This window comes from Calidris pugnax, unplaced genomic scaffold (assembly GCF_001431845.1).
Source record: "Calidris pugnax isolate Ruff unplaced genomic scaffold, ASM143184v1 scaffold72, whole genome shotgun sequence".
Classification (NCBI taxonomy): Eukaryota; Metazoa; Chordata; class Aves; order Charadriiformes; family Scolopacidae; genus Calidris; species Calidris pugnax.
This window is the reverse complement of record NW_015090808.1, coordinates 600,783-627,234: the sequence shown is the minus strand read 5'-3', so window position 1 is coordinate 627,234 and position 26,452 is coordinate 600,783. Positions and strand designations below refer to the sequence as shown.

The following is a 26,452-nucleotide window of genomic DNA, read 5'->3' as shown; positions in this document are numbered from 1 at the left end:
ACCTTGAAGTCTTTCTTTTCCCCAATTGGCTTTTCTTTTGGTCCTGATCCAAAGGCTGTTAAATTTGAGAGGAGTCTTGACATGACCTTCAGAAACTTCTGTGGGAGGGGGAATGTGATGTCTATGTCTTTCCCTGCATGGAAGTGGTTTGAGACTTGAATCCTCTTCTGAGAAGACTGGCTTAAGCACTTAAAATAACATATGTGTGGCCTTGGAAGTCCCCTGAGACTTGAATCCTCTTCTGAGAAGACTGGTTTAAGCACTTAAATTAACATACATGTGGCCTTGGACGTCCCCTTTTTAATTTTTCCTTTTTTTTTTTTCCCCTCAGGTGAATGAAATTTACCACGATGAATCCCTGGGTGTTCACATAAATGTCGTGCTGGTCCGGATGATCATGTTGGGGTATGCGAAGGTAAGCAAGGCTCCCAACCACTTCTCCACCTTCATCTTCTCTGTAATTATAGTCCTTGTGAGTTGTGTGAAGGGCTGGGGAAACAGCAGTCTGCTGAACAGCTGGTTCCAGAGAACAGTACATTGATTTTGCTGGTAAAATACACTCGGAGAGTCTTGAAACAAATGCTTGTTCAGTTGTTCAGGATGAAAGGAAAGCAGAAATGCTGTTCAGGGTTTGAAAAAGATCATAATTGTTCCACTTAACTCAAGCATCGAGTTTGGGCTACTCAAAAGACCAGTTGGATGTTTGTCTTGTATTTGAATTTACTGAGCTTGTTGGCACACACTGTAGCAAGTGTCTCGCAGAACCAGATGTTTATATCCCTCAGTGGGCATTTACTGGCACTACAGTGTTTTGCACCAGTTGAGGCATTAGGAAGAGAGAAATGGGGACCTGGTTGGTGTTCCAAGAACATCCAGGCTCGTCTGAATTTCCTACCTTTGGGAGCTCCTGGGTCTAACGTGTTGCTCTTTCAGTCCATTAGCTTGATTGAAAGGGGGAACCCCTCGAGGAGCTTGGAGAATGTTTGCCGCTGGGCATATCAGCAGCAGAAGTCGGACCCCAACCACTCTGAGCACCACGATCATGCCATCTTCTTAACCAGGCAAGATTTTGGGCCTGCTGGTATGCAAGGTAATGCAGCTGACCGGGAGCCAGACTGTCTGGCCTTGGTGTTTTTCTGGCTAGCGTCTGCCAGAAAAGGGGAAAATCTGAAAGTTGCATGGTCCTGAGACAACAAGCAACGTAGGCCTTTATTCGGCAAATACTTAAGGAAGTGTTCAATTTTAGATGTATTGAAACCTGTTGGGGAAAGCGTGGACACCCGTCGTGATTTTCAGTTCCCTGATCTGGGGTTAGAAAGGGCCAACTTCACTTTTATTTTATTGCATTGTTCACTGTAGGTTTCTTTTCGTAGATAATGTACCAGCTACTTGGATACCTGCGTTAATCTTGAACTAATGACAATTAGAAGTAAATTCCCAAAGTGTGATTTGTGTCAGTGCAGATAAATAAGACCCTGGGTGAGACTGGGCTTTGGCTGTCCAGCTGGAGGCACCTTGGAGATTGATGTTTCGTACCTTCATGCTCCCTTCTCCTGCCAGGGGATGACAAGGGTCTGAGTTCTCCTTCAGGTCTGGGCTGGCCTCCTTGGGATGAAACTTGGGTGAGGTCGGGATGTTGGGCAGACTTCCCTGTCATCAGAAAGATTTTAGCTTTTTCTGAGGAAAAGACATGCCACATGCACCAGGCAGTGTGTGGATGAAGGCACTAATATGAACACACGCAAAAAATCCCAGCCTATATTGCAGCCTTTTAACTGAAGAGGAATCTGCTGCATTTTTGGTAATAAAATGTTTGAGTGCCTGAAGTAACACAGATATAAAATGTTTGAGTGCCTGAAGTAACACAGATGTCTGTGGAATCAATCCCAGTATCTCAGAGGCATTCACTCTGTTTGACAGCAATTGCAAATACAGGAAAAACTGACAATTAAAGAAAATAAGGTTCTTCTCTGGTAGTATATTTACTGGGGAGGTCTCATTTAAAATACGTGTAATGGGTGAAAGATCCAGACGTGGTTTCTCTCCGTAGGATATGCTCCTGTTACCGGCATGTGTCACCCAGTCCGAAGCTGCACCCTCAACCACGAGGACGGGTTTTCATCCGCTTTTGTTGTTGCTCATGAAACTGGTCACGTGTAAGTCTGACTTTTACAACTGAATTACCAGCAGAACACGGTGCTGCATCTCCTGCTTGCTTCAAGGGGTGTAACTTTAATGGCTGTATGAAAGCTGTGCTCATTTTATTTCCATCCCCTTGGAATGCATCGGTGGTTTGAGCAGTGAAGAGATAAGTGGGGGAAGAGAGAACTTATTTGAAGAGGTCAGTGAAACCTGGAAGGCCCCAGTGGTGGAGACAGTAGCTTGTGAAGCATCCTTAACTTCTTTCTTCTCATTGACTCAAAGTGCTGACTTGTTAGATTTGGCACCTCTTCAAGAATGATGAAACGGGAGTGAGGATCTCTGTTAGCTGTCTGGAGGGATTCACGTCAAGCACTGAGGATCTGATTTTTGTCTTCCCTAAGTAGTTCAGGCTGCTCGTTCATCTCACTGGGTGGAACTGAGCCCAGCTGGAGATGACCAGATCACTTGCATGTTAAGCTGTACCAGGCACACGTTTGGAGACGTAGCTTGATATAACCACGTTAGCTCTTTGCAGATGCAACATGATAATTATCTTAGCTCTGTGTTTAAACGGGTGCTTTTAGTAAATAAGTATTCAAACGTGAACAATTCACTGTCTGAATGAGCAGAATTTTTGTTCTCCTTTCTCCAAAGCATAAGTTGTCATCATCTAGTTAGTTCATTCCTGGCATTAACAAATAAAATGAAGTATAACAGATCACTTGCATGTTAAGCTGTACCAGGCGCGCGTTTGGAGACATAGCTTAATATAACCACGTTAGCTCTTTGCAGATGCAACATGATAATTATCTTAGCTCTGTGTTTAAACGGGTGCTTTTAGTAAATAAGTATTCAAACATGAACAATTCGCTGTCTGAATGAGCAGAATTGTTGTTCTCCTTTCTCCAAAGCATAAGTTGTCATCATCTAGTTAGTTCATTCCTGGCATTAACAAATAAAATGAAGTATAAATTAGATATTGGGAAGAACTTGTTTGGTGTGAGGGTGATGAGAGCCTGGCCCAGGTTGGCCAGAGAAGCTGTGGCTGCCCCATCCCTGGAGGGGTTCAAGGGCAGGTTAGAGGGGGCTTGGAGCAACCTGGGCTGGTGGGAAGTGTCCCTGCCCAGGGCAGGGGGTGGCACTGGGGGGATTTAAGGTCCCTTCCACCCAAACCATTCTGTGATTCTATGATAAATGAATGAGTAGTCAGAGGGTCCTTATGTTTTGGCACCAAAGAAGGTCAGTTTGAAGTGCAGGTGATACCTGCAGAACACAGTTTCATTTTGCGTGATCCCGTGTGGACGAGGAACTGTTTTCTCAGTTTGTTTTCAACTGATTTCTGGGTTGTTTGACCAGTTGTGAAGGGGGGGAATCTGCCTGGGCTCTGACAGCTGTTCTTTGTTGCAGGCTGGGGATGGAGCACGACGGGCAAGGGAACCGCTGCGGGGACGAGACGGCCATGGGCAGCGTTATGGCTCCCCTGGTGCAGGCCGCCTTTCATCGCTACCACTGGTCCAGGTGCAGCGGCCAAGAACTCAAAAGATACATACAGTAAGGACTGGGCAGCACGCGGTGGTCGCCGTTTTACTAAAGGAAACACAATTCTTTGCGGTTCCTGGGGTGTGGGGCTGGTTTGCTGCCCTCTGCTCGAGAGAGGAGCATCAACGGGACCTGTGGCTGTGGAAGCCCTTTTTATGAACACCGTGGTACGGGGTGAGGTGTCGAGGGATGGGACCCTCCAGAGTGACCTTCCCTCTGCGTCCAAGCAGGGCTTCAGCCTTCAGAGTTGTTCCACTTGGCTTCAGGACAGCACCAGTGAGACACCGCTATCTCCACCAAACTCTTTTTTTCCCTTCAAATCTATATTAGAAAAGCTCTAAACCAAGAACGATGCTTCCTCACTTAGGGCTGCACCCAAAGCCCATTGCATCCTCCGGGGAGCACGGCCAGAGTCCCCCTGGCAGGCTTTATGTCAGGTAGCTGGTATTTTCACTAGGTTTTGGGTTTCTCTGGGAATTATGCTGTAAAACTGGCAGGATGAAGCCCTGAACTCTGAAAAAGAAAGTAGTGAATGTTGTGGAAGAGAGAAGGCAGCATGCGTGTGCGTGTCTGAATTAGGGAGAAACAGAGAACACATCTCTCCCCTGCCAGCTCTTTCCTCCTTCAGGCTTCCTTGTGATAGGACAAGGGGTCATGGTTTTAAACAAAAAGAAGATTTAGACTAGATAGAAGGAAGGCGTTTTTTACACTGAGGGTGGTTAGACCCAGGTTGCCCAGAGAGGTTGGAGATGCCCCATCCCTATAAATGTTCCAGTTCAGGATGGATGGAGCTTTGAGTAACCTGGTCTAGTTGAAGATGTCTCTGTTTATGGTAGGGAGGGTTGGACTGGATGGCTTTTAAAGGCCCCTTCCAACCCAAACCATGCCCGTGGCAGGGAATTGGAACAAGATGATCTTTAAGGTCCCTTCCAAGCCAAACCATTCTGTGATTCTGTGATTCTACAATTCCTTCTCCATTGCAAATAGCTGGTTTTGTCAGTCAAAACTGAGTGAAAACCTCATGCGTTGACCCACATCTCCTACAGAACAAACCCTCTTTGTAACATAAAGCATAAAATAGTAATTGGTTGAGACCTTAGGGCTTCAAGTGACATAGCAGGAGGAGCAGCCCACCATTATTGCTGTTTTAAGACACCAGAGTTGAACAGGAATGAGCCAAAAGCAAGCTTTATTCTTGCCCTTTGCACAGGCAGGGCTTCATCCCTGTGAACACAGCAGATGCCAGGTGAGGGGGCCTCTTCTCAGACTACTCTCCTGTTTGAAAGCACCACAAGGTCAGCAGAAAAACACCCTGTGACATAGGGGAGCTTTGTGTTAGGCCAGGTGGAAGCACACGGAGATGTTGCCTTTTGGCACTGAGAATGGAGGAGCTTTTGTTTTCCACCTCTGGTGACAGGAAGGTAAAGTGCAAATTCCACGTGTGCCACTGGGGCAGGGAAGGGCTGGAGATGCCTCTCCGTGGTCTCCAGCTCCAAGACTTTGCTGGGGGATGTGCCCATGCGATGCTCAGTCCCGTTGCACTTGGCCATATTCCTACAGAAGGGACTGACTGTGCTTTGGGGAGCCACAACCATGTAAACAGGGAGAAAACAGCTTGGAGAAAAGGAGTATTGCCTTACTAAGAATAAGTACTTTGATCTTGCTGATCCAAAAAAACCCAAAACCCTACATCTTCTCATGATGTTTTTTTTTTCTCTGTGTCTTTCCACAGCTCTTATGACTGTCTTCTTGACGACCCTTTCGAACACGATTGGCCCAAGCTTCCCGAGCTGCCAGGCATCAATTACTCCATGGACGAGCAGTGCCGCTTTGATTTTGGCGTGGGCTATATAAGTACTTTGATCTTGCTGATCCAAAAAAACCCAAAACCCTACATCTTCTCATGATGTTTTTTTTTTCTCTGTGTCTTTCCACAGCTCTTATGACTGTCTTCTTGACGACCCTTTCGAACACGATTGGCCCAAGCTTCCCGAGCTGCCAGGCATCAATTACTCCATGGACGAGCAGTGCCGCTTTGATTTTGGCGTGGGCTATAAAATGTGCACAGCGGTAAGTCTGAGGCAGGCGGTCGTTCAGCAAGCTGGTGGCTGGCCTTGTTCAAGAGCTGCAATATATGCATTTCCTCATCACTGAAGAGCAGTCAATGGAGGAGTTTAAACAGATCTATAAAGAGGAGAGAGATATTTATGGGTGAAACACAGTCATCCGGGTCATTTGATTTAATGGTCGAGTGGACGGCAGCACGGTCCACGTGACACAGACTTGTGGGAGTGATCCCAAAGAAGAAGGGGGAAAAAAACCTAATTTTCCTCCCACTTCTGGGTGTCTCCTCCTTTCCTCTTCTCACCACCTGAGGGATGCAGGGAATAAGCACTGCCATTTTCTTTCTGAAGATACTTTTGCCCTTTTTTAAAATGAAGATACTGTACTTACTGGTAACCATGTGTGAGATGAATTGACTGGGTGGGTTGAATCCTTATCTGAAAAGTATTAATAATCTAATCTTGGGGTCCATCTCATAAACGTTCTGCATTTCAGTTCCGAACCTTTGACCCGTGCAAGCAGTTGTGGTGCAGCCACCCAGATAACCCCTATTTCTGTAAGACTAAGAAGGGACCTCCACTCGACGGGACAGAATGTGCCCCTGGAAAAGTAAGCCTTGTGTTTTTTCGCTATGTTTGTGTTAAAAAAAAAACCCAGCAGTTGCATTCATTTGGCTTAAGGGGCACAGAGGAAGGGAAAAAATGGAGCTCTGCCTTCCCACTGTGATGTTCTGTCAACTGTACAAGTAAATTTTGGACATGGAAACAAGGTGTAACCCATTCTGAGCCTCTCTGTGGCCTTTTTGCTATGTTTTTTTGGATTCTTGTCCCATCTTCAGAGTGTCCATAAAGTGTCTTTAGGAATCCAGGGTAGTGGATTAATGCCATTACTGTAGGACTGCTTCTCAGTGCTTGTGGTCCAGACGTCCCGTGGCTAAATGTTTGTGCAGGCTTAGGATTAGCTCTTTCTTTTTCCCTTTTAATATCTCCATTAGCGGGTGTCCTGCTGCTAATTCATTTTTAATTATAAAATGATACTCAAATAGATGTTTGTTTGGCAAATTCTGTGTATTTTGAGATACAGGAGAGCCACTTGTGCCATCTGAGTATGCCCTAGCCAGCAGCAAACCAGCACCCCACCCAGTGACCAGCCCTCTGTCCCAGCCTATTTCCATAAGTGTGACATTTGGCCAGTATGAATTAAAAAAAAGCCTCTGTCCCAGCCTATTTCCATAAGTGTGATATTTGGCCAGTATGAATTAAAAAAAAAGAAAAAAACACCCAACTAATCCTCAGCAAAATTATCCTGCTAATATTCAGAATATAAAAAATCGTTCAAAAAGGTGGTAGCGACTTGGGAAAAAAAAAAACCAACTAATCCTCAGCAAAAAACTTTATGCTGCTAATATTCAGAATATAAAAATTCCTTCAAAAAGGTGGTAGCGACTAAGACTCAGATAAAACAAAGACTCATTTAAATTAAGAGGAGGGTGGAAGGTGTTGAACTTCATGTGTGCTCACGGAAGGGTTGAGAAGGAGATTCCTTCAGGGAGGGGATCAGGTCCTCCTGGGCCATGAGCACATCGACCCTGCCCCGATTTTTCCCCGGGCACTGTGAAGGTACCTTTGGGGGGTTTTGTGTCTGTTCTCACCCCTTTTCCCTGCCCTGTTTCCCTCAGTGGTGCTATAAAGGTCACTGCATGTGGAAGAACGCAAACCAGCTGAAGCAGGATGGCAACTGGGGACCCTGGACAAAATTCGGCTCCTGCTCCCGAACCTGCGGAACCGGAGTTCGCTTCCGAACACGCCAGTGCAACAATCCAATGTAGGTCTGCTGGCTCCAGGGGGTGCTTCCATCAGCTGGGAATCCCTACGGATGTCAAGTTAAATGATATTTACATTTTGGATGGAGTCTGCCAAAATTTCTGTTCTGTTCCAGCCCCGTCAAACATGGCTTTTTGCAGGGGTCGTTTCTGGGGGGATCCACGACTTCCCAGAGGAATGCCTGTAAAAAAACATCCCAAGGATTTAGCTGATGTGTGAGAGAGTGAAGAGTAGGTGGTGTGTGAGCTCAGCAAGGAGAAACTTAGATAGTCTGTAATTGTAAATGGAGGTTGGGAGCATTTACGTGCACTCATACTGCTTTTACATGTCAGCATTGGCCTTGGGGCTGGGTGGGCAAGCATGGAGGTCATGCTGCAGGCACCTATCTGTGCAGGGTGACTGCTCTGTGTCCACTTCTGTCACTCCATGTGCCTTTTTTGCAAAATAGTCTGAAAATAAAGTGTGAAATTTCACCTAAGACAGAAGAAAAATCCCCAGAACTAATGCCCAGAGGGTTTTAGAACCTCTTGAATGTTCTTATTCTCTTCACAGGCCCATCAACGGAGGTGAAGATTGTGCCGGTGTCAATTTTGAGTTTCAACTTTGCAACACAGAGGAGTGTCCCAAGCACTTTGAGGACTTCAGGGCCCAGCAGTGTCAGCAGCGCAACTCCCACTTCGAGTATCAGAACAGCAAGCACCACTGGCTGCCCTACGAGCACCCTGACTGTAAGTCCTCTTCCTTGCCCTGATTACAAGTCAATCCTGGAATCTTCCAGAGTTGGGAGCATCTTCTCCATCAGCCACACAGAGACCCGAAATAATTGGGGTGTGAGCAAGTGTAGGTGAGACTCAAAGGCAGGAAAAAAGGATGGTCCCAGAAGGAAAGAATGGGTGCCACCATGCGAGACAGCTATTTTTTCCCCAAGCCCAGGCCTCCCTTGACTTTCATCCTCTTAGTGAGAACGTCTTGCTGGAATGGCTGGTGGGTGCTCACAGTCTCTGATGCACTGCACTGTCGAGCTGTGGCTCTCAGCTGTTGGGGCAAAGTGTGGAAAACTGGTGGTTGGGCTGTCAAAAACTCCTTCTGCCCTCTCTCTCATGTACAGCCTGAATGCAAAGAGTCAATGATGGATCATGGCTCCTGAAAGTATTAACTGTGTTTTCCTACTGGCACCACTTGAGAAGTTCTTCCTAGTATTTTCCCACTCTTAGAGCTCCATCTGCCTCGGCCTGGTTCTGTCAGTCTTCACTCCTTATGTTAATCTAATCCAGTAATTACCTTGTGGGACAAGGAGAGCTCTGAGCACAGGTTCCTGGTTCACTCCAAGGTGTTGGGGAGTTGCTGGTGTTTCCTCCTCAGGTAGCTCCCAAGAACCCTTTACACAGATGGCTAAGGAGTTAGATTCAGTCATTAGCTAGGAAATAGGTGTTCAGCTGGTGTTTTCAAAAAAGGATAAAGAAAGGGATCCAAGTCCTCTGCTTTTCACTGGGCTTTAGCACTGTCTTCTTACAGAATCACAGAATGCTAGGAAAAAAGGATGGTCCCAGAAGGAAAGAACTCCAACAGCACTGGAGTAAAAGTTGCTTCCAGAATAGTTGGGAAGCCAGTCCAAGGAGCCTCTTTAAAAGGGAACTGATTTCCATGGGAATATCTCAAAGTGATAGGCCCATAATTCACAGAAAAGCAAATTAATGGGTTGTTGTTTTTTCTCACAGCTGTCTGCTAAAGGTCCTTTCTATCTCTGTCGTATTCTCTTCACTCCTTTAGTGGGATATCTTTCCGGATTGCTGTTAATTTATGCCGTTACTTCTCTTCCCCCAGCTAATAAGAGATGTCACCTGTACTGTCAGTCCAAGGAGACTGGAGATGTTGCCTACATGAAGCAGTTGGCACACGACGGGACTCGCTGCTCCTATAAGGATCCCTACAGCATCTGTGTCCGCGGGGAATGCGTGGTGAGTGTCCCCTTCCCACCCTCACCGCGGCGGCTGGGCTGTGCTGAGTCACGGAGCAGCCCTGGTGAGCATCACCCAGAACAGCTCCATCAACAGTGCAGAGTTAGTCTTGGCACATGTGTCTAAATTAAATTTTTGAAATATGGGTAGAATGAAGTTTTATATTTTCCTGTCGTCACACAGAATCCCAGAATTGTTGGGGTTGGAAGAGACTTTGGGAGATCATCTCCTCCAGCCCCCTGCCACAGCAGGGTCACCCACAGCAGGTCCCACAGGAACGTGTCCAGGTGGGTTTGGAATGTCTCCAGAGAAGGAGACTCCACCACCTCTCTGGGCAGCCTCTGCCAGGGCTCTGCCACCCTCACACCAAACAAGTTCCTCCTCATGGTGAGATGGAACTTCTTATATTCCAGGTTGTGCCCGTTCCCTCTTGTCCTGTCCCTGGGCACCACTGAGAAAAGCCTGGCCCCATCCTCCTGACACCCACCCTTGAAGGATTTATAGGTGTTGATCAGATCCCCCCTCAGCCTTCTCTTCTCTAGACTAAAAAGACCCAAGTCCCTCAGCTTCTCCTCATCACAGAGATGCTCCAGGCCCCTCATCATCTCTGTAGCCTCTGCTGTCTCCTCTCCAGCAGTTCCATGTCTTTCTGGAACTGGGGAGCCCAGAACTGGTCCCAGTGCTCCAGGGCAGAGCAGAGGGGCAGGATGATCCATTCCCAACAGCACTGGAGTAAAAGTTGCTTCCAGAATAGTTGGGAAGCCAGTCCAAGGAGCCTCTTTAAAAGGGAACTGATTTCCATGGGAATATCTCAAAGTGATAGGCCCATAATTCACGGAAAAGCAAATTAATTGGTTGTTGATTTTTTTCTCACAGCTGTCTGCTAAAGGTCCTTTCTATCTCTGTCGTATTCTCTTCACTCCTTTAGTGGGATATCTTTCCGGATTGCTGTTAATTTATGCCGTTACTTCTCTTCCCCCAGCTAATAAGAGATGTCACCTGTACTGTCAGTCCAAGGAGACTGGAGATGTTGCCTACATGAAGCAGTTGGCACACGACGGGACTCGCTGCTCCTATAAGGATCCCTACAGCATCTGTGTCCGCGGGGAATGCGTGGTGAGTGTCCCCTTCCCACCCTCACCGCGGCGGCTGGGCTGTGCTGAGTCACAGAGCAGCCCTGGTGAGCATCACCCAGAACAGCTCCATCAACAGTGCAGAGTTAGTCTTGGCACATGTGTCTAAATTAAATTTTTGCAGCCTCATATTTCTCATATTTCCTTGAGATTTAAATTTAATTAGCGTGACGGCACAGACCCGCTCCATGGAAACACTCCCCTTCAACGGATGGTTTCATTTGCCTTTTTTGCACTTAGTTTCCTATAAGAAAAGAATCATGTCTGTTTTCCTCTTTCCCATCTTTCTCAGTCTTGAAGTACAATGAACATAAAGCAAGAATCACTCCTTATTTTTCATGTGAAAACTGTTATCCAGCGCCATATTTACAAGTAATTTGTGTTTCAACAAAAGAAATCAGCATTGGGTGGTGCTTTCCTCCGTGCCATGGCTTCCCACCATAACTAAAACCCAACAACTGATGACAAAACCTCCTCTTTTTTGCTTCTTTTGCTCTTCCTCCTGCAGAAGGTGGGTTGTGACAAGGAGATCGGCTCCAACAAGGTTGAGGACAAGTGTGGTGTCTGCGGCGGGGACAACTCTCATTGCCGAACGGTGAAGGGAACCTTCACCCGCACTCCCAAAAAGCTCGGTAGGAATGGCATTTCCCTGCACCTCGGGATAGTTCCTGTTTGCTAAACAAAACCAGACTGTTCTCGCAGTGAAATGCAGAAAAAATGGAGGTACATCCCTGGCACTCTAGCTTCTAGCTGTAGGAGGACTAGAGGAATCACACAGAATCACAGAATGATGTGGGGTTGGAAGGGACCTCTGGAGATCATCTCCTCCAACCCCCTGCCACAGCAGGGTCACCCACAGCAGGTCCCACAGGAACGTGTCCAGGTGGGTTTGGAATGTCTCCAGAGAAGGAGACTCCACCACCTCTCTGGGCAGCCTCTGCCAGGGCTCTGCCACCCTCACACCAAACAAGTTCCTCCTCATCTTGAGATGGAACTTCCCATGTTCCAGTTTGTGCCCGTTCCCTCTTGTCCTGTCCCTGGGCACCACTGAGAAAAGCCTGGCCCCATCCTCCTGACACCCACCCTTGAAGTATTTATAGGTGTTGATCAGATCCCCCCTCAGTCTTCTCTTCTCCAGACTAAAAACACCCAAGTCCCTTGAAGATCAAGCTTTTCACAAGTTTTTACTCTCAAACCTAAACTCAAAGAGTTACAAATGGAAATCTGAATTTCTGTGCCTATGAAGTGAGCATATAGCTCCTCATGGCAAATTGGCTTTTTATGAGGCTTTCTCACAAATTACAGTGCTTTAGTCAAATAACAATAAATTCAGCTGAATTCTGAGCCAAATATAAAAATGTTTTGGCAGGAATCCTCATTTCTTGTACCCTTTAAGTCATGTATCCAGTGGAACATGGGGTAGCATTTTGCTGTCTCATAACTCAGAGGGACCTGCTTCAAATTTTCAGACTGTGCTCTGGGGGGGTTTGCCACATATTTCATATCAATAATAATTCAAGATCTCCTCGGGCTTCTTCAGAAATTTCTGTTTTGTCAGTTAGTTGTTAAACCAGGGCAGAATCTTCTTGTACATTTTGCTGTGACTGTTTTGTCCTTTGAGGCTTTCCTGTATTGCTTTTTTCTTTTCCCAGTCTGGGAAAGCTCCTCAGGGACACGTCTCTCCAGTGTGACTGGGAGCAGTTATTTCAGGAATATCTGTCTGATAGAACTAAGCGTTTTAAAACAGAGCAGAGAGAGGCTAAGGGACAGATAACACGAATATCTGCATTAATGGTTTAGAGGCTGGTAATGAGGTTTAGAGGCTGGTAATGGTTTGGAGGCTGCCGTGAAGCAAGCCTTACTTTTATATTAATAATTAATTATTAATAATTCCATTTGGACAGTGAGCAACCAAACCAAACATGGACAAAGATAGGCTAATATGTGACGGGAGATAAAATACATAAAATACTCTGCTGAAAATATTTGCTAATTATTACACACTAACTGGAAAAGTTTACCAGTTTTAATTATCAAATTACAGTAGAGAGCCTTTCTGAAGGGGGTGTTTCCCTGGAGGCTGATGGATTGGACATGGAATAATGCAGGAATCAGCACTAGGAGACAGGGCAAGGAGCACTGCTGTTAATCAGCCACTCGTTTGCAAATGTTTATGGAAGTGCTGGAAGTGTTTATGAAATGTTTATTGTTCTGCCCTGACTTTGGCAATCTAGTCATTAAAAAGACTAATTGACCTCTTCCAACAGGAAAACATTTAAGCAAGAGGTGCCAAAAAGAATTCAAGTTTCTGGAAAATGAACTCTGCAAGTATCCACCTTAAAACCACCTACCCAAATTTCTGCTGGTCTGACTTTCATTGACTGTTTGCACTTGCTAGATGTGTCTAGTTCTGCTTTCAAAGCCTTTGAACACATAACGTAATCCACACTGTACACTCCTAAGGACCATCTGGCTGACAAACGTAGTCAATGAAATCAGGAGACCCGCCCCCGTAGCGCTAATTGCAGGCGTTCTGTTTAAGGGAAGACGAGAGGAGCGTTTACGTTGCCCAAAGGAGCTCGCAATATTTCCCTTTCTGAAACAAAGGAGTCTAAAAATACGCTGGGTAAGTCTGAAGAGCTTGCAGAGAGAGGGGCATCTGCGGCCACGGGAGAGTCCTTGCTGCAGTTCTCATCTCCGTCAGACGCCGACGGATAACACCAAATCAGGCAAAAGCTTTATGTTTCATATGCTCAAGAGAGGACCAATGGAAAGATTGGCAAAGGCTGTTTGTGCAGCCACTCGTCAGCCAAGGCCATGATTTTACACATTCCCAGCTCTTTTTCTTCACTTAGATTTTTGAAGGAGCTGTAAGGTCCTTCAAAAATCAGTGACAAACCACTGCTGCGTTCCTTGGTCCCCAGGTGAAACAGAGTTACTTAAACCTTACGTCTTGTGTTTGTAATGCACAAATAGTCAAACTCTTGTAAAAAACCATCTCTGCTGCTTCTGCAGCAGGGCTGGATAACTCAGGAAAACCACATAGCAGGGTCCAAAACAGAGAGAGACTTAAACAGCTCTTAAAAAAGGGATCTACAGAGATTTACCATAATTAAATCCGCAGTTGTTAAAGAGAAAATAAGAGAATATGAAAATACCGTGCACTCAGAGTGCTTATGGTGCTCTTGATTAAAACTTGATATAGAAGTACCTGTTGACATGTCCCTAGGAGGGATTTTAGTCTTCCCAGTGACAGTACTTACTCAGTGTCTCACCAATTACCTGTGGTTTGGACTGATACATAACAGAAATTTAAAATAAGAATCATTTTCTTTGGGAACAGCTTTTTTACTTTTAGCTGGAGAGAGCTGCATTCAACTCCATCAATTTAATCGATGCATCTTACATTCACAGTTGTAAATAATTTGGGCTAACAAGCCTTTTCTGATGTGCAGTGACAAAAATCCTCTGTACTACACACACCTTTCCCCAGGCTTTGATGTCTCAGAAGTGAGCAGACACACTTAAGAGATTAACATCTAACATAATGGTAAATAAACTCAAATCTACCAAAATCTACCAAATCTACCAAAATCTACCAAATCGGCCTGGCTGATGAGTGATTTGACAAAAAATAACCAGGAAAGTTTGTGATTTTCCCCCTGGTTCACTGAGGAACATAGGAAACATGTTTTTGCCTGAATTGTGAGTGGATCTGGGCTGTAGCCGTGTAGCCAGTCAAACGACAAATAGGTTTGTAACTGGTTTCTCTTCTCTCCCCCAAAGAGGGAAAAAGCCAGGAGGTCCCATCAAACACATTACAAACTATTTGCTCTGTTTATTTCTGCCACGGCTTCTCGGTCGGCGATGGATGCCCCCCTCTGCAAGCAGAAATGGGGTCATGTAGCACGCTCCTAACCATGGCTATTACTTTTTCTTTCCGTCTCTGCTTTCTCCACTGACTGCTACACATGCCAAAAGGGTACCTTAAGATGTTTGACATCCCTCCCGGTGCTCGACATGTGTTTATCCAAGAAGACGAGGCTTCTCCTCACTTTCTTGGTAAGTGTTTCTCTCCTCAGGTGTGGCTTCACATTGAGAAGCACGGGGCAGTCAGGCAGGAGAACCTGAGAAACCAGATAACCAAATTAAAGCCTTCAGGGTAAATCCGTGCATTCCAAACCTGCATGTGAAGGACTGCCTCCTATGGCATAAGCTCAGCAAACAACTATTTACTTCTCGTTTGAACTCTTCAAAACATTCAACTGACCCTAATTTGCATGTTTACTAACAAAAGATCGTCATCACTCACATTTAAACGGTTAAAAACTACGTATTCTATTCTGTGAATCAAATTGAGTATCTTTAATTATTCTTATTTGCTGCAGGTTGTAAGCAGCAGCTTTTTTAATGAAAGAAGATTGGGGAACTCGTGATATATTTGCAGTCCATTTCATTTCAGATTTTTCTCACGTAGGACAGGTCATGCTGTTGTCAGTCAGTTTGTATCTTACTGCTTACCATTTTCTAATGGTTAAGGGATTTTTAGCTCTTCCCTGGATTTTAACAGCCTTTTTATCAGCTGTTCATGTGCTATGGCAGTGTCTGAGTGGTGAACCTTTCAGGTAGAGTTGGATTAGTTACTAAAAAAAAGTAGAAATAGGAAAGAAATATATATTTCTGAGTGGTTTTTTTAATCATGTTTTAAGGTACACTGGAAAAAAATGGACAAAGGAAAAACTGAGAGCCCATCTTTCAGATTTTTAATGTATTGGCTTCTACTTGGAGCATAATAATAACAGTAATTGTGTGACCTCCAAGGTGTGGTGCAGGAACCCAAACCCAAGTGGTTTCCCAGGGTTTCAAATGCCTCAGCTCTTTGCTTCCTGATTTTAGCGTCTGGTACGTATGTATGTACACAAAAGAAACTAAAATGTGATCAAAAAGTTGTCACTTTCATAATCTGAGGAAAATAAGAAATGCATTTGAAGTCTGTTGAGGAGTCTGTTATACTAGGAGGCATTCCCAGGGATTTTGGTTTTAGGCAAATAGAGAAGACAGGTGATTTTGAAGATTTGACCCAAATTCCTTGCTTCTTGGGAACTAAGCTAGTATGGGAAATGTGCACATTACATAGGGAGGAGGAGCTTCAGCCAGTCTCTAGTTCTGTATCTCAATTCACATGGATAAGGAAGTAGAAAATTGAATATATCTATCATCAAACTGGAATTTGGCAGCTGCATGAGGTGGTTTTGGAGGAGCCTTTCTCTGAGCCAACGCTTCTGCAACTCCTGCTGCGTTGGGTTCCTTTGGGAAGGCCACCTATGATATCTCCACCATGACTGCTTGCGGTGTGATGGGAGGCACGACTGCCACTCTTTTCAATCCTTTTAGCAATTAAGAACCAGGCTACAGGACACTACATTCTGAACGGGAAGGGGGAGGAGGCCAGATCCCGGTCCTTCATCGACCTGGGCGTGGAGTGGGAGTACAACATCGAAGATGACATTGAAACCCTCCACACGGACGGGCCCTTGCACGATGCGGTGGTTGTGCTGGTAGGTTACGTGTCCAGCGGTGGGAATCTGGTGGGTTTGTCTCTAATAGAAAGATAAAACACCGCCATGTAACGCCTCTCTGAAAGAAATGTGATGGGATTGCTGGTGGCCTGAAGCCCTCTTCTCACTCCCTGTTGCCCTCTCTTGTAACCTGCTGCCTGTTCGTGCAATGAGTCAATCAGAAGTCCCATATTGCGTCGTTGGACATCAGTGGGATGCTTCCAGTGGCCCAAAAAAGGGCATTGCCTGTCAAACTATGTCCCAAACTTGGGTTCTTTCGCCCAGTAAACAATGTGGCCACGTCATCCTTTCACCCTGGATGACGGTGTCCTGCTTGGCCAGCTCAGAAGGCTGGCCTGGAAATGTATCTCATTTTAAGTGGCTCTGTGTTGATATTACTATTGGTAGTTCTAACTCTGAAGACAAAAAGCAACTTTATTCCCCCAATGAGTTAACTACCAGTTTCCATGTTTCCCCTAAAAACCAGGCCTCGGTTTCTTTACTTTGCAAATAATAGCTCTGGTTTTGTACCTCCTGTTTACCTGTGATTATTAATAGATCATTCCTCGGGAGAACGACACAAGATCCAGCCTGACTTACAAATACATCATTCACGAGGATTCGGTACCAACCATCAACAGCAACAACGTCCTGCAGGAGGAAACAGACACCTTTGAGTGGGCCTTGAAGAGTTGGTCGCAGTGCTCCAAACCCTGCGGTGGAGGTAAAGTGATGATGGAGCACCTTCTCCTAACGAGTGACAAATTAACCAAAGTGGGTACCCTTTGCTGGCGGGGAGAGTGAACGCTTTAGAAGTCTTGGCTTTCATTTCTTTTTTAAAAGCAGGTTGTTATTTTGGGTGCCCAAGCTCAAAATAGGTTAAGTGCCTGATTATTCAAAAGTGTCACACTTCCAGCCGAGAAAGGAAAAGTCCTTTTTAGGTGTTTAAATTCAGTACCCGAGGCCACTTTGGAAATGCAGACTCAAACATTTATGTTATTGAGTGTTCGCTTTACTTACAGTATGTGTATTACCCTTATGCAAAGAATGGGGAATGGAAATACCAAAATAACTCCTACATCCAGCAGTTGAGCTGGAGTGATGCATTATGTGGCAAAAACACTAAACTGAGAGCTGGGTTCATGCCCAGGTTAGCCCGTGACCTGCTGCTGGGTGTTAGGTGAATTCTCCCCTCTCTGTGCCATGATTTGGGTGTTAGGGGTTAGAGGAAGGGGTCATAACCATCCCTTCTGGCCTTAAAAACCTATAAATAGCATCCACAGAGCCCTGTGCCATGATCTTCTGCCTACAACGGAACAAACTGTGAGTGTGTTTAAAAACTTCATAAATATCTGTCACGTAAAACCATTTATTTGGCTGTAAAACTTAGATTTAAGCCAAAAAATTCTAGCAAGGACCTGTTTTTCCTGATGTTTCTGAAATGTTTTCCCAGGGTTCCAGTACACCAAATACGGGTGCCGCAGGAAGAGTGATAACAAAATGGTTCATCGCAGCTTCTGTGAAGCCAGCAAAAAGCCAAAGCCCATTCGTAGAATGTGCAACCTTCAGGAATGCACCCAGCCTCTGTAAGTGCATCCCCCCAAAAAAAGACATGAGCCGTGGCTCCTGGGGCTGGGATTTAACAGGGGCAAAGGTGGCGGGATGCTGACAGCTTTCCAGGCTGGAGCTCCTGCATTTTGGATGGGTTTTTTACCTGCAAAAGGATGGTTACTGATCTTATTTGGTGGTTTCATCGCAAAAATATTGTGTATTACACCAAAAAAGTTGTGTATTACACATACCTGCAAAAGGATGGTTACTGATCTTATTCAGTGGTTTCATTGCAAAAATATTGTGTATTACACCAAAAAAAGTTGTGTATTGCACAAAAAAATGTTGTGTATTACACAAAAAAAGTTGTATATTACACAAAAAAAGTTGTATATTACACAAAAAAAGTTGTATATTACACAAAAAAGTTGTATATTAAGGGCTGCCTGACCCAGCGGCCGTATGGATAACACTGAAAAGTCGTGATGGTATCTCGTTTGTTTTTCTTTCCCAGCTGGGCAGCAGAGGAGTGGGAACACTGCACAAAGACCTGTGGGAGCTCGGGCTACCAGCTGCGCACCGTGCGTTGCCTCCAGCCCCTCCCCGACGGCGGGAACCGCTCGGTGCATTTCAAGTACTGCGGGGGCGAGCGGCCCGACAGCCGCCGGCCCTGCAACCGCCTGCCCTGCCCGGCCCAGTGGAAGCCCGGGCCATGGTCTGAGGTGGGCAAGCAGCGACCACGAGTAACTAGCCCACCTTTGCTAACACCCCCTGCCTCCCCCAGCCAGGTCTGTGCCGGGGCTTAAGGCTCCAGGCTGCACCAGACAGTTTTCCAGACCCTGAAAATCTGCCGCAGATAACGCCTCGCAGCTCCTGTACCTCTCCAGACTTCAGAAAGCAGCAAAAAAAATACAATATCAGATACACAGTCCCTCAAAACACACATTGATGTTTCATTTGGGTTTTCTCCCAAGTTTCCAACTTCTCACTTCCCCACGTAACATTTTTTTACCAATTCAGACTGGTTTGCAGTCACAGAGTTTCTGCAAGTGTTGAATATTGCTGTAATACCTTAGGAACAAACAGCTGAACCCTACTGAGTCAGTGAGTTTTTTCTGCCCTTTGCATTATCCTTATGTTACCTCGTCAAGATCAGGTGTCGGCTATGGGAAGAATAAGTAGGAAAATTCATAATATGCCCTAATAATAAATTTAACATTACGGAATGCAAAAAACAAGGAAAATACCACCCTTCCCCTTTGCATATTCCTCCAGAACTGCAGTCTGCTTTCAAAGCACATGGCTGGAATGTACAGCCTGACCTGAAAGCCAACCCTGGGCTTTTTTTAGAGGCGTTAATTTTGGGTGGTTGGTGTGAAAGCTGCCTGTGCTGAATGGCCATGTCTGTGTTCCACAGTGCTCGGTGACGTGCGGGGAGGGGACGGAGAGCCGGCACATCTCCTGCCGCGCCGGAGACCACTGCCAGGGGGAGAAGCCCGACGCCGTGAGGGTTTGTAAACTGGCCCCCTGTAACGGTAAGAGATCCTCAGGAAATCACCCCGGGGATACAGGGATAAGGATTCCCACCTCCCTGCAGCACGTGGAGGTCACACAGTGCTGGGGAGAGATGTTAGACACAGATTTCATCCCTGAGAGATAAAAAGGTCTAAATAAGAGCTGAATTTTCTGTGTTAAGGTGGGCAGGTTTCTAAGAGAAGGCAGGGCTTACAGCCAGGTGCTGCGCACACCACACTTGTCCTGTGCTGTATTTTAAAGGTGTGACACTGCCAGGTGACAACCACATGGCACCCATCGCCCCTTCCAGGCCAGAAAATACACCCCCCTTAGAGATTTTCCCACTTTTTTCCAGCTAAATCCACCCTGTTGTTTAGTCCAGCACATTATTGATACCATAGCTCCAGGGGAACTCTTGTAAATGCGCTGGAAAAAGGGTTTTAGATGTGTTAGCCCCAGTTGCATTTGCAGAAAATTTGTGCTAGAGGTGAAGGTCAATCCAAAGCAAACCCTGCTCGACCTCTACATCCCAGGGTAAGTTTTACAAGCCTGCCAGTTGAGGAAATGAAAAAAAAAAACCAACAACCCAACATAAAAATGGAACCACAGGGCATTAATAAGTTTCCTGGGAATCTAATTACATTACAATCTCCTAGAGCTTTTTGAACAGTTTTTTAAGCTTTTTACGACCACAAAGCCTTTCTCCCTTTGGGTCCGTGACTCTGTGAGATCTGGGGTTTATTTGCTTTTTAAATCCCCCACGGAAGTCCTAACCCTCAGATCACCAGCTGGCAGTAAAAACAGAGTCAGAGTTCTTAGAAGGTGCAGTGCCTTGTCCCACAGAGTGAACCCAGCGCCTGCCCACGAGGCTGGAAAAGGTTCTGCTCTTGCCCTGATTTATCTTCTGCCAGTGAAGGAACTGGGAGTGGAAAACAATTCTGGGAGCAGGGAAGAGTTATAGGGCGGTGTATCCACTAGGTGGGAGCAAATCACTGCCTCTGACTGTAAAATAAGGAGAAGATATAAAATCCCGTTTTCCACTGGCATTAAAAATATATTTTAAAAAATGGAAAATAAAAAAAAGGGCTGCATCTTTGCAAAACTCAGCCATGCTCCCTTGAGCTCAAACCTCAGCCCCGCTCAGGGCTTTGGGCCATAGCTTTGACCAAGCAGTCAGCAGCTGACGGTGCTATTTCAAATAATCTCTCTTTTTCACCACGTTTTCTGCTGTGGCTTGTAGAAGTCCTGCATTTTGGGGGAATAGAGCTAAAATACCCATAGTGTTCTCTAATGTTTATGTAGATAAACTCGTTATGCCTGGTCATGCTTGGCATTCCTTTGCTTTTAAGTCTGTATGGTCTGGATTTCTATTTTTATTTTCAGGGCTTTAGACTTAGCTAAACATTAGCCTGTATCAGGTGGTGTTGACAAATGATTTACTGTCTAAATGCAAGATTGCTGAGGGTTTAATTTTAACGGAGTGTCATCATGAAAAACCATATGTCTGCACACAGGAGAAGAGCTCTTCCACCGTGTGTGCAGTGGAGCTGAGTCTCATAGTGTGGGAAATGGGGACATCTCCCATAGATATCTATCTATCTCAAACTTTATATGTCTCTGTGATTAGAAGGAAACAGGAGGCAGGATTTTATCCTGCAGTATTTTCCCTGCAATCCATAGCAATGATCTGAGCAGCCATCGTGTTTCTGGGGCTGGGTCTGATGAGAAAAATGAATTTTCTGGTACTTAGCCAAATAGATGAGCTCTATGCAACAACCTCTATAGAACAGACCCTTAAAAAGCCTTTATACATCCCTGCTTTGCAACACAAGGTATAGAAAGAAGAAGAAAGAATGTGTTGTTTTAAATTTTAGTCCCTAAACACCAACTTTGAGTGAGGTTTCTCAATGGGATGCTGTCGGCAAGGAGTGTACTTAGAGTTGCAGTGATGCTTCCTGTGAGAGCTGTGTCAATCCTCAAATCTAACGTGAAAATTAGGTTCTCTTAGCTTCATCTTCTGGAGATGCCCTAGGGAGCCCATCCGCTTTCTTGTGTCTTCCTACTCTCAGCCACCGCCAAGCAAGTAACAGATTGTGAGAAGGAGAATTTTTACCGTCAACATCAGCGGAAGGACACGAGCACTTACATTCTGACTAGGAAGTGGTTCACTAGGTTGTGCAGAATTAACCTAAAAAATAAAAAATGGGGATTATGTGAGTATACAGCTCCGAGATTGTACTTGTGGAACCTACTGGAAGTAGATAAGTACAAAACCAAATCTTTGCACTATCACTTGAGTCACGAAATCTAAACCAATATTAAAAAAAATTAACCATCAGAGGAAAAAGACCAAATAAGATGCTTTGACACTATGGAAAGGTAAAAATAATTGTTTGGTACTTTCTTTTTTGATTTGTCACTTTAGCCAAATAAGATGCTTTGACACTATGGAAAGGCAAAAGTAATTGTTTGGTACTTTCTTTTTTGATTGTGATACTTTTTTGCTTTGACTCATACACTGACATAAATCACAGCATGTTAACAAGATGACTGCCACAAATTTTCCATATCATATGCTTCCATTTACATGGAAGGCTAAAGACTGCCCTACATACGATGCAAAGATTTGTGTTTCAATATTAGCTTTTCTAGGTTAGATGAATTATAAATATAGCCCTTGAATTGCTCGTGCTGAACCCCTGCTGAAAATAGTCCCATAGTGCCTTCCTGCAGTCGTGTGCTCCCCTGCAAAGCTGCAGAGTTAATGCTGGGGTTGTTGAGAGCCAACAAACGTCCACCCAAGGAAGCACGTCGGGATTGGGAGCGAGGAAAACTTTTATATTACGCGTATTTACACCACAGCCCTATAATTTGCTATTTATAAACAAAGTTCCACAACCCCCCAGAGGTAGGTGTGTGTAATTTTCCTGAGTTGGGTGGAATTAAGCTGGTTTACGCTGATGGAGAGGTTGGGCTACAGTTAATTATACTTCAAAATAGGGAAATTTGGGTGCCTGACGTGCTGTTGACGTGTGGTGAGGCCACATCTGCACACAGGTGAGGAAATACCACCACGCAGAAAGCTAATTTAATTTCAGAGCTTAATGAGTGGAGTTACAGCCCATCAGTTGCTCATTAACACGTTGACTACGTAATTGCTAACTATGAGTGGAGGATGAGGCATGGAGCAGATCTTCTCAATAGCTGGGGTTAACTTTTGGCTTTTCGCATGATAATTTTGCATTCTTCTATTTTAAGTGAAATCCACCATTTCCAGCCAGCCCAGGGCTATGTTAGGAAAATTCTGCTAATGGAAACTTTTTGCTGGTCTCTCCTTGAAGTGTTTGAGTAGTTACAGGTGTATGGAGCTCCTCATCTGTCCCCACTGCTGGTGTGATGTCCTGTGTGGTGTTATTATCTGTAGGTTCCTGGTCTGGAGGGCCTTAGTCCCCGTGTAGGAGACTGAGGGGACACACAGATGCCCCATGTTTCTCAAGAGTCCTCCATGGTTGGGCTGGAACATGAGGCTCAAACACGTGGTCTGTTCTGAAGGTCCCTGTAGACGTCTGTGGGAAGGTGACTGCCCCCCTTACAGATGGGTTAGACACAGGGAAGAGATGATAAGGAAGTATTAAATCTCCTCATTTAAAAATCTGCAAATAATGCAGCTCATTTGATCTCATGTTTCTCAAGAGTCCTCCATGGTTGGGCTGGAAAGTGAGGCTCAAACACATGGTCTGTTCTGAAGGTCCCTGTAGATGTCTGTGGGAAGGTGACTGCCCCCCTTACAGATGGGTTAGACACAGGGAAGAGATGATAAGGAAGTGTTAAATCTCCTCATTTAAATATCTGCAAATAATGCAGCTCATTTGATATAATCATTGAATTGTTTTTGGTGTGATGTCCTGTGTGGTGTTATTATCTGTAGGTTCCTGGTCTGGAGGGCCTTAGTCCCCGTGTAGGAGACTGAGGGGACACACAGATGCCCCATGTTTCTCAAGAGTCCTCCATGGTTGGGCTGGAACATGAGGCTCAAACACGTGGTCTGTTCTGAAGGTCCCTGTAGACGTCTGTGGGAAGGTGACTGCCCCCCTTACAGATGGGTTAGACACAGGGAAGAGATGATAAGGAAGTATTAAATCTCCTCATTTAAAAATCTGCAAATAATGCAGCTCATTTGATCTAATCATGGAATTGTCCAGGTTGGAAGGGACCTTTCAGATCATTCAGTCCAACCATCAACCCAACACTGACAAACCCATCACTAACCCATGTCCCTCAGCACCACGTCTGCCCGGCTTTTAAATCCCTCCAGGGATGGGGACTCCACCACTGCCCTGGGCAGCCTGGTCCAGTGTTACAAACTCTCAGTGTTTGTCCCAGTCTGGTAACAGTTAAACCTAGGACTTCACTTTTGAGCTCCCTTGATGGTCTGAAGGATCCCCAGTACTGATGTGCTCTTTGCTCAATATCAAAGCCTTATTTTTCTTCCAACTTGCACTTCTGCTTTCCTCTCCACCAGTTTTGTCCATGACCACTGCATCTCTGGTGGTGGAACAAACATCCAGCAAATACTCCAAGAAACATTGACATTTTGGGGGTCTCTAATAGGTCTTTGACCTAAGATCTCCCTGACTAAAAGGAATGTCACACGCCCTCATTTAAAAATCTGCAAATAATGCAGCTCATTTGATCTAATCATGGAATTGTCCAGGTTGGAAGGGACCTTTCAGATCATTCAGTCCAACCATCAACCCAACACTGACAAACCCATCACTAACCCATGTCCCTCAGCACCACGTCTGCCCGGCTTTTAAATCCCTCCAGGGATGGGGACTCCACCACTGCCCTGGGCAGCCTGGTCCAGTGTTACAAACTCTCAGTGTTTGTCCCAGTCTGGTAACAGTTAAACCTAGGACTTCACTTTTGAGCTCCCTTGATGGTCTGAAGGATCCCCAGTACTGATGGGTAACAGTGAAACCTAGGACTTCACGTTTGAGCTCCCATGATGGTCTGAAGGAGCCCCAGTACTGATATGCTCTTTGCTCAATATCAAAGCCTTATTTTTCTTCCAACTTCTTGCGCTTCTGCTTTCCTCTCTACCAGTTTTGTCCATGACCACTGCATCTCTGGTGGTGGAACAAACATCCAGCAAATACTCTGAGAAACGTTGATGTTTTGGAGGGCTCTAATAGGTCTTTGACCTCTCTAAGATCTCCCTGACCAAAAGGAATGTTACATGTTTAACTTGAAGGCATCTTACATCTGTCCTACCTGTTAGAAGCTGTCCATCAGTTCTCCAGTTACGGTTAGGTCACTGAGACTTCATCCCAACAAAACTTTATCCAACTATGACATTTTTATTTTAAGAAAGACATCTTTGAGAGATGTTGCTTGGGATTTAATTTCTTGAAGGGAAGATTTTATTGTTCTTAATACTGTTGATAGATAATGATAGATAATATCCTCAGGCTAGACGTAAAGGTGATTTGTGGTGGGAACTCTAGTAGGTTGGCACTGGAAATTGGTGGCTGTGGCCCTCTACAAATATATCATGCCTTGGCACAACTCTTGGCTTCTGATGTGAGGAGAAACTTTTTGGTTCTCCAATTTCTTTGGTTCCCAGCCAGGGTTATTTTTCAGGGTTTTTTTGGGGGGCTGAAGCATCTCAGGTTGCTTATTCCCAGTAGCCCATGGTTTATGAAACGTAGGTAGAACTTTCTCAGTGTCCACCTAAACGCTGCCCAGGGCATTTCAGTGCTGTTCACTCTGTTTACAGCCATCTTTACGTTTGTTTTGCAGATGAGCCCTGCATGGGAGATAAATCTATCTTCTGTCAGATGGAGGTGCTTGCCCGTTACTGTTCCATCCCTGGCTACAACAAGCTGTGCTGCGAGTCCTGCAGCAAGCGCAGCAGCACCCTCCCGCCCCCCTTCCTCACCCAAGCGGCCGAGACCGCCGAGGACGTGATGTTTGATGAGGGTGACCTGCCCAGGGCTCTGATGATGCCCACACCCCTAGTGCCCCACTCCGCACAGCTCCTGCCTGGAAGAAGTTCTCCAGGCAGGCTGGCTGAAGAGGATGCCCATACACATGTCTCCCCGTCCAACACCAAGCCCAAAGGTGCTGAGTTTCCACAATGGAGAGCTCCTCAAGCGAGGAAGACTTCTAGGCTGTTTGCTTGGCTGCACCAGTCACCTTCCAACAGCAGTGGTCTTGGTCCTCATGGTGCCCTGGCCTTGGCAGCAGCTTTTCCCGTGGTGCCAGCTGATAAAACCACAGCGGGTCCTCCTTCCCCACCGAGATCCTCCAGGAAGAGCGAGAAGCACCTTGAGAAGAGGTGGCCTTCGAGGTCCTCCACTGTGGAAAGATGAAGGCCTCGTGGAGGAAAGTCATTGAAAGAGGCTTTGTTTTGGCGCTTTTGGGTTTAATTTCCTTACTTCTGGACACTATGGTGCGTGCTGCTTTCCACAAGCAGGACCCTGCAGGTCATCCACTCGTTGTTCCTTGTAAATACGACGAAGGAGAAGTGCTGGTTCACTTTCTAGTCGCTCCCGTCCTCCTCCCGTGCTGTGTTACCTGCCTGGCTTGAGACAGCCACGTAGGAAAGCACCAAAGAGCATCCCAAACCACGAGCAGAAGTCGCCGAGGGCATCACTCAGGCCCTGACCTCATTATTTTTTGGTTTTTAACACTCAACACACAGAAAACACCCCACGACAAGAGGTACCAGACGTTTACACTAGACAAAATACTTTTTTTTTTTTTTGCAGTGGAACAACTGAACCCATAGGACTTGTTTTGCTAATTTATCTATATAAACGGATATTGTATGAGCAAATTTGCAGCTGTTGTGTAAATACTGTATATTGCAGAAAATCAGTATTATTTTTAAGAGGTTTTTTTTTTTGTGCTGTCAGACAACTGTTTACCTACATCGCGTTCTGGACAAGTAGAGGTGCCTGCCATCCAGTACTGCCTTACTGACATTCCAAGAGTTGATTTTTAATTTTATTTTTTTTTTAAAAGCAGCATTATCATAAAAGGAGGAGTTCCATTTCCACATGCCATCTGCTGACACCAGGAAAAGGAGTTGGGGGTTTTCTTTTTTAGTATCAACAACGTGATGCTTTCTTTTGAAATAGGGGTGGGGAAAAAATTGTAAACCT

General features: G+C 45.4%; 1 protein-coding gene across 1 annotated transcript in view; it reads left to right on the top strand.

Moving 5' to 3' along the window:
* ADAMTS3 (ADAM metallopeptidase with thrombospondin type 1 motif 3) overlaps window positions 1–26,446 on the top strand; it is a 122,615-nt gene extending 96,169 nt beyond the window's left edge. Inside the window, exons 6-22 of the mRNA XM_014938333.1 lie at window positions 332–415; window positions 934–1,090; window positions 2,051–2,156; window positions 3,550–3,693; window positions 5,619–5,751; window positions 6,241–6,354; window positions 7,424–7,569; window positions 8,121–8,296; window positions 9,393–9,526; window positions 11,168–11,291; window positions 14,641–14,721; window positions 16,054–16,217; window positions 16,776–16,941; window positions 17,671–17,803; window positions 18,283–18,490; window positions 19,186–19,303; window positions 25,086–26,446. Coding sequence (XP_014793819.1) covers window positions 332–415; window positions 934–1,090; window positions 2,051–2,156; window positions 3,550–3,693; window positions 5,619–5,751; window positions 6,241–6,354; window positions 7,424–7,569; window positions 8,121–8,296; window positions 9,393–9,526; window positions 11,168–11,291; window positions 14,641–14,721; window positions 16,054–16,217; window positions 16,776–16,941; window positions 17,671–17,803; window positions 18,283–18,490; window positions 19,186–19,303; window positions 25,086–25,657 — 2,760 coding nt within the window. The 3' untranslated portion in view covers window positions 25,658–26,446. The remainder of the gene's footprint in view (window positions 1–331; window positions 416–933; window positions 1,091–2,050; window positions 2,157–3,549; window positions 3,694–5,618; window positions 5,752–6,240; window positions 6,355–7,423; window positions 7,570–8,120; window positions 8,297–9,392; window positions 9,527–11,167; window positions 11,292–14,640; window positions 14,722–16,053; window positions 16,218–16,775; window positions 16,942–17,670; window positions 17,804–18,282; window positions 18,491–19,185; window positions 19,304–25,085) is intronic.
* Window positions 26,447–26,452: the final 6 nt, after the last annotated feature.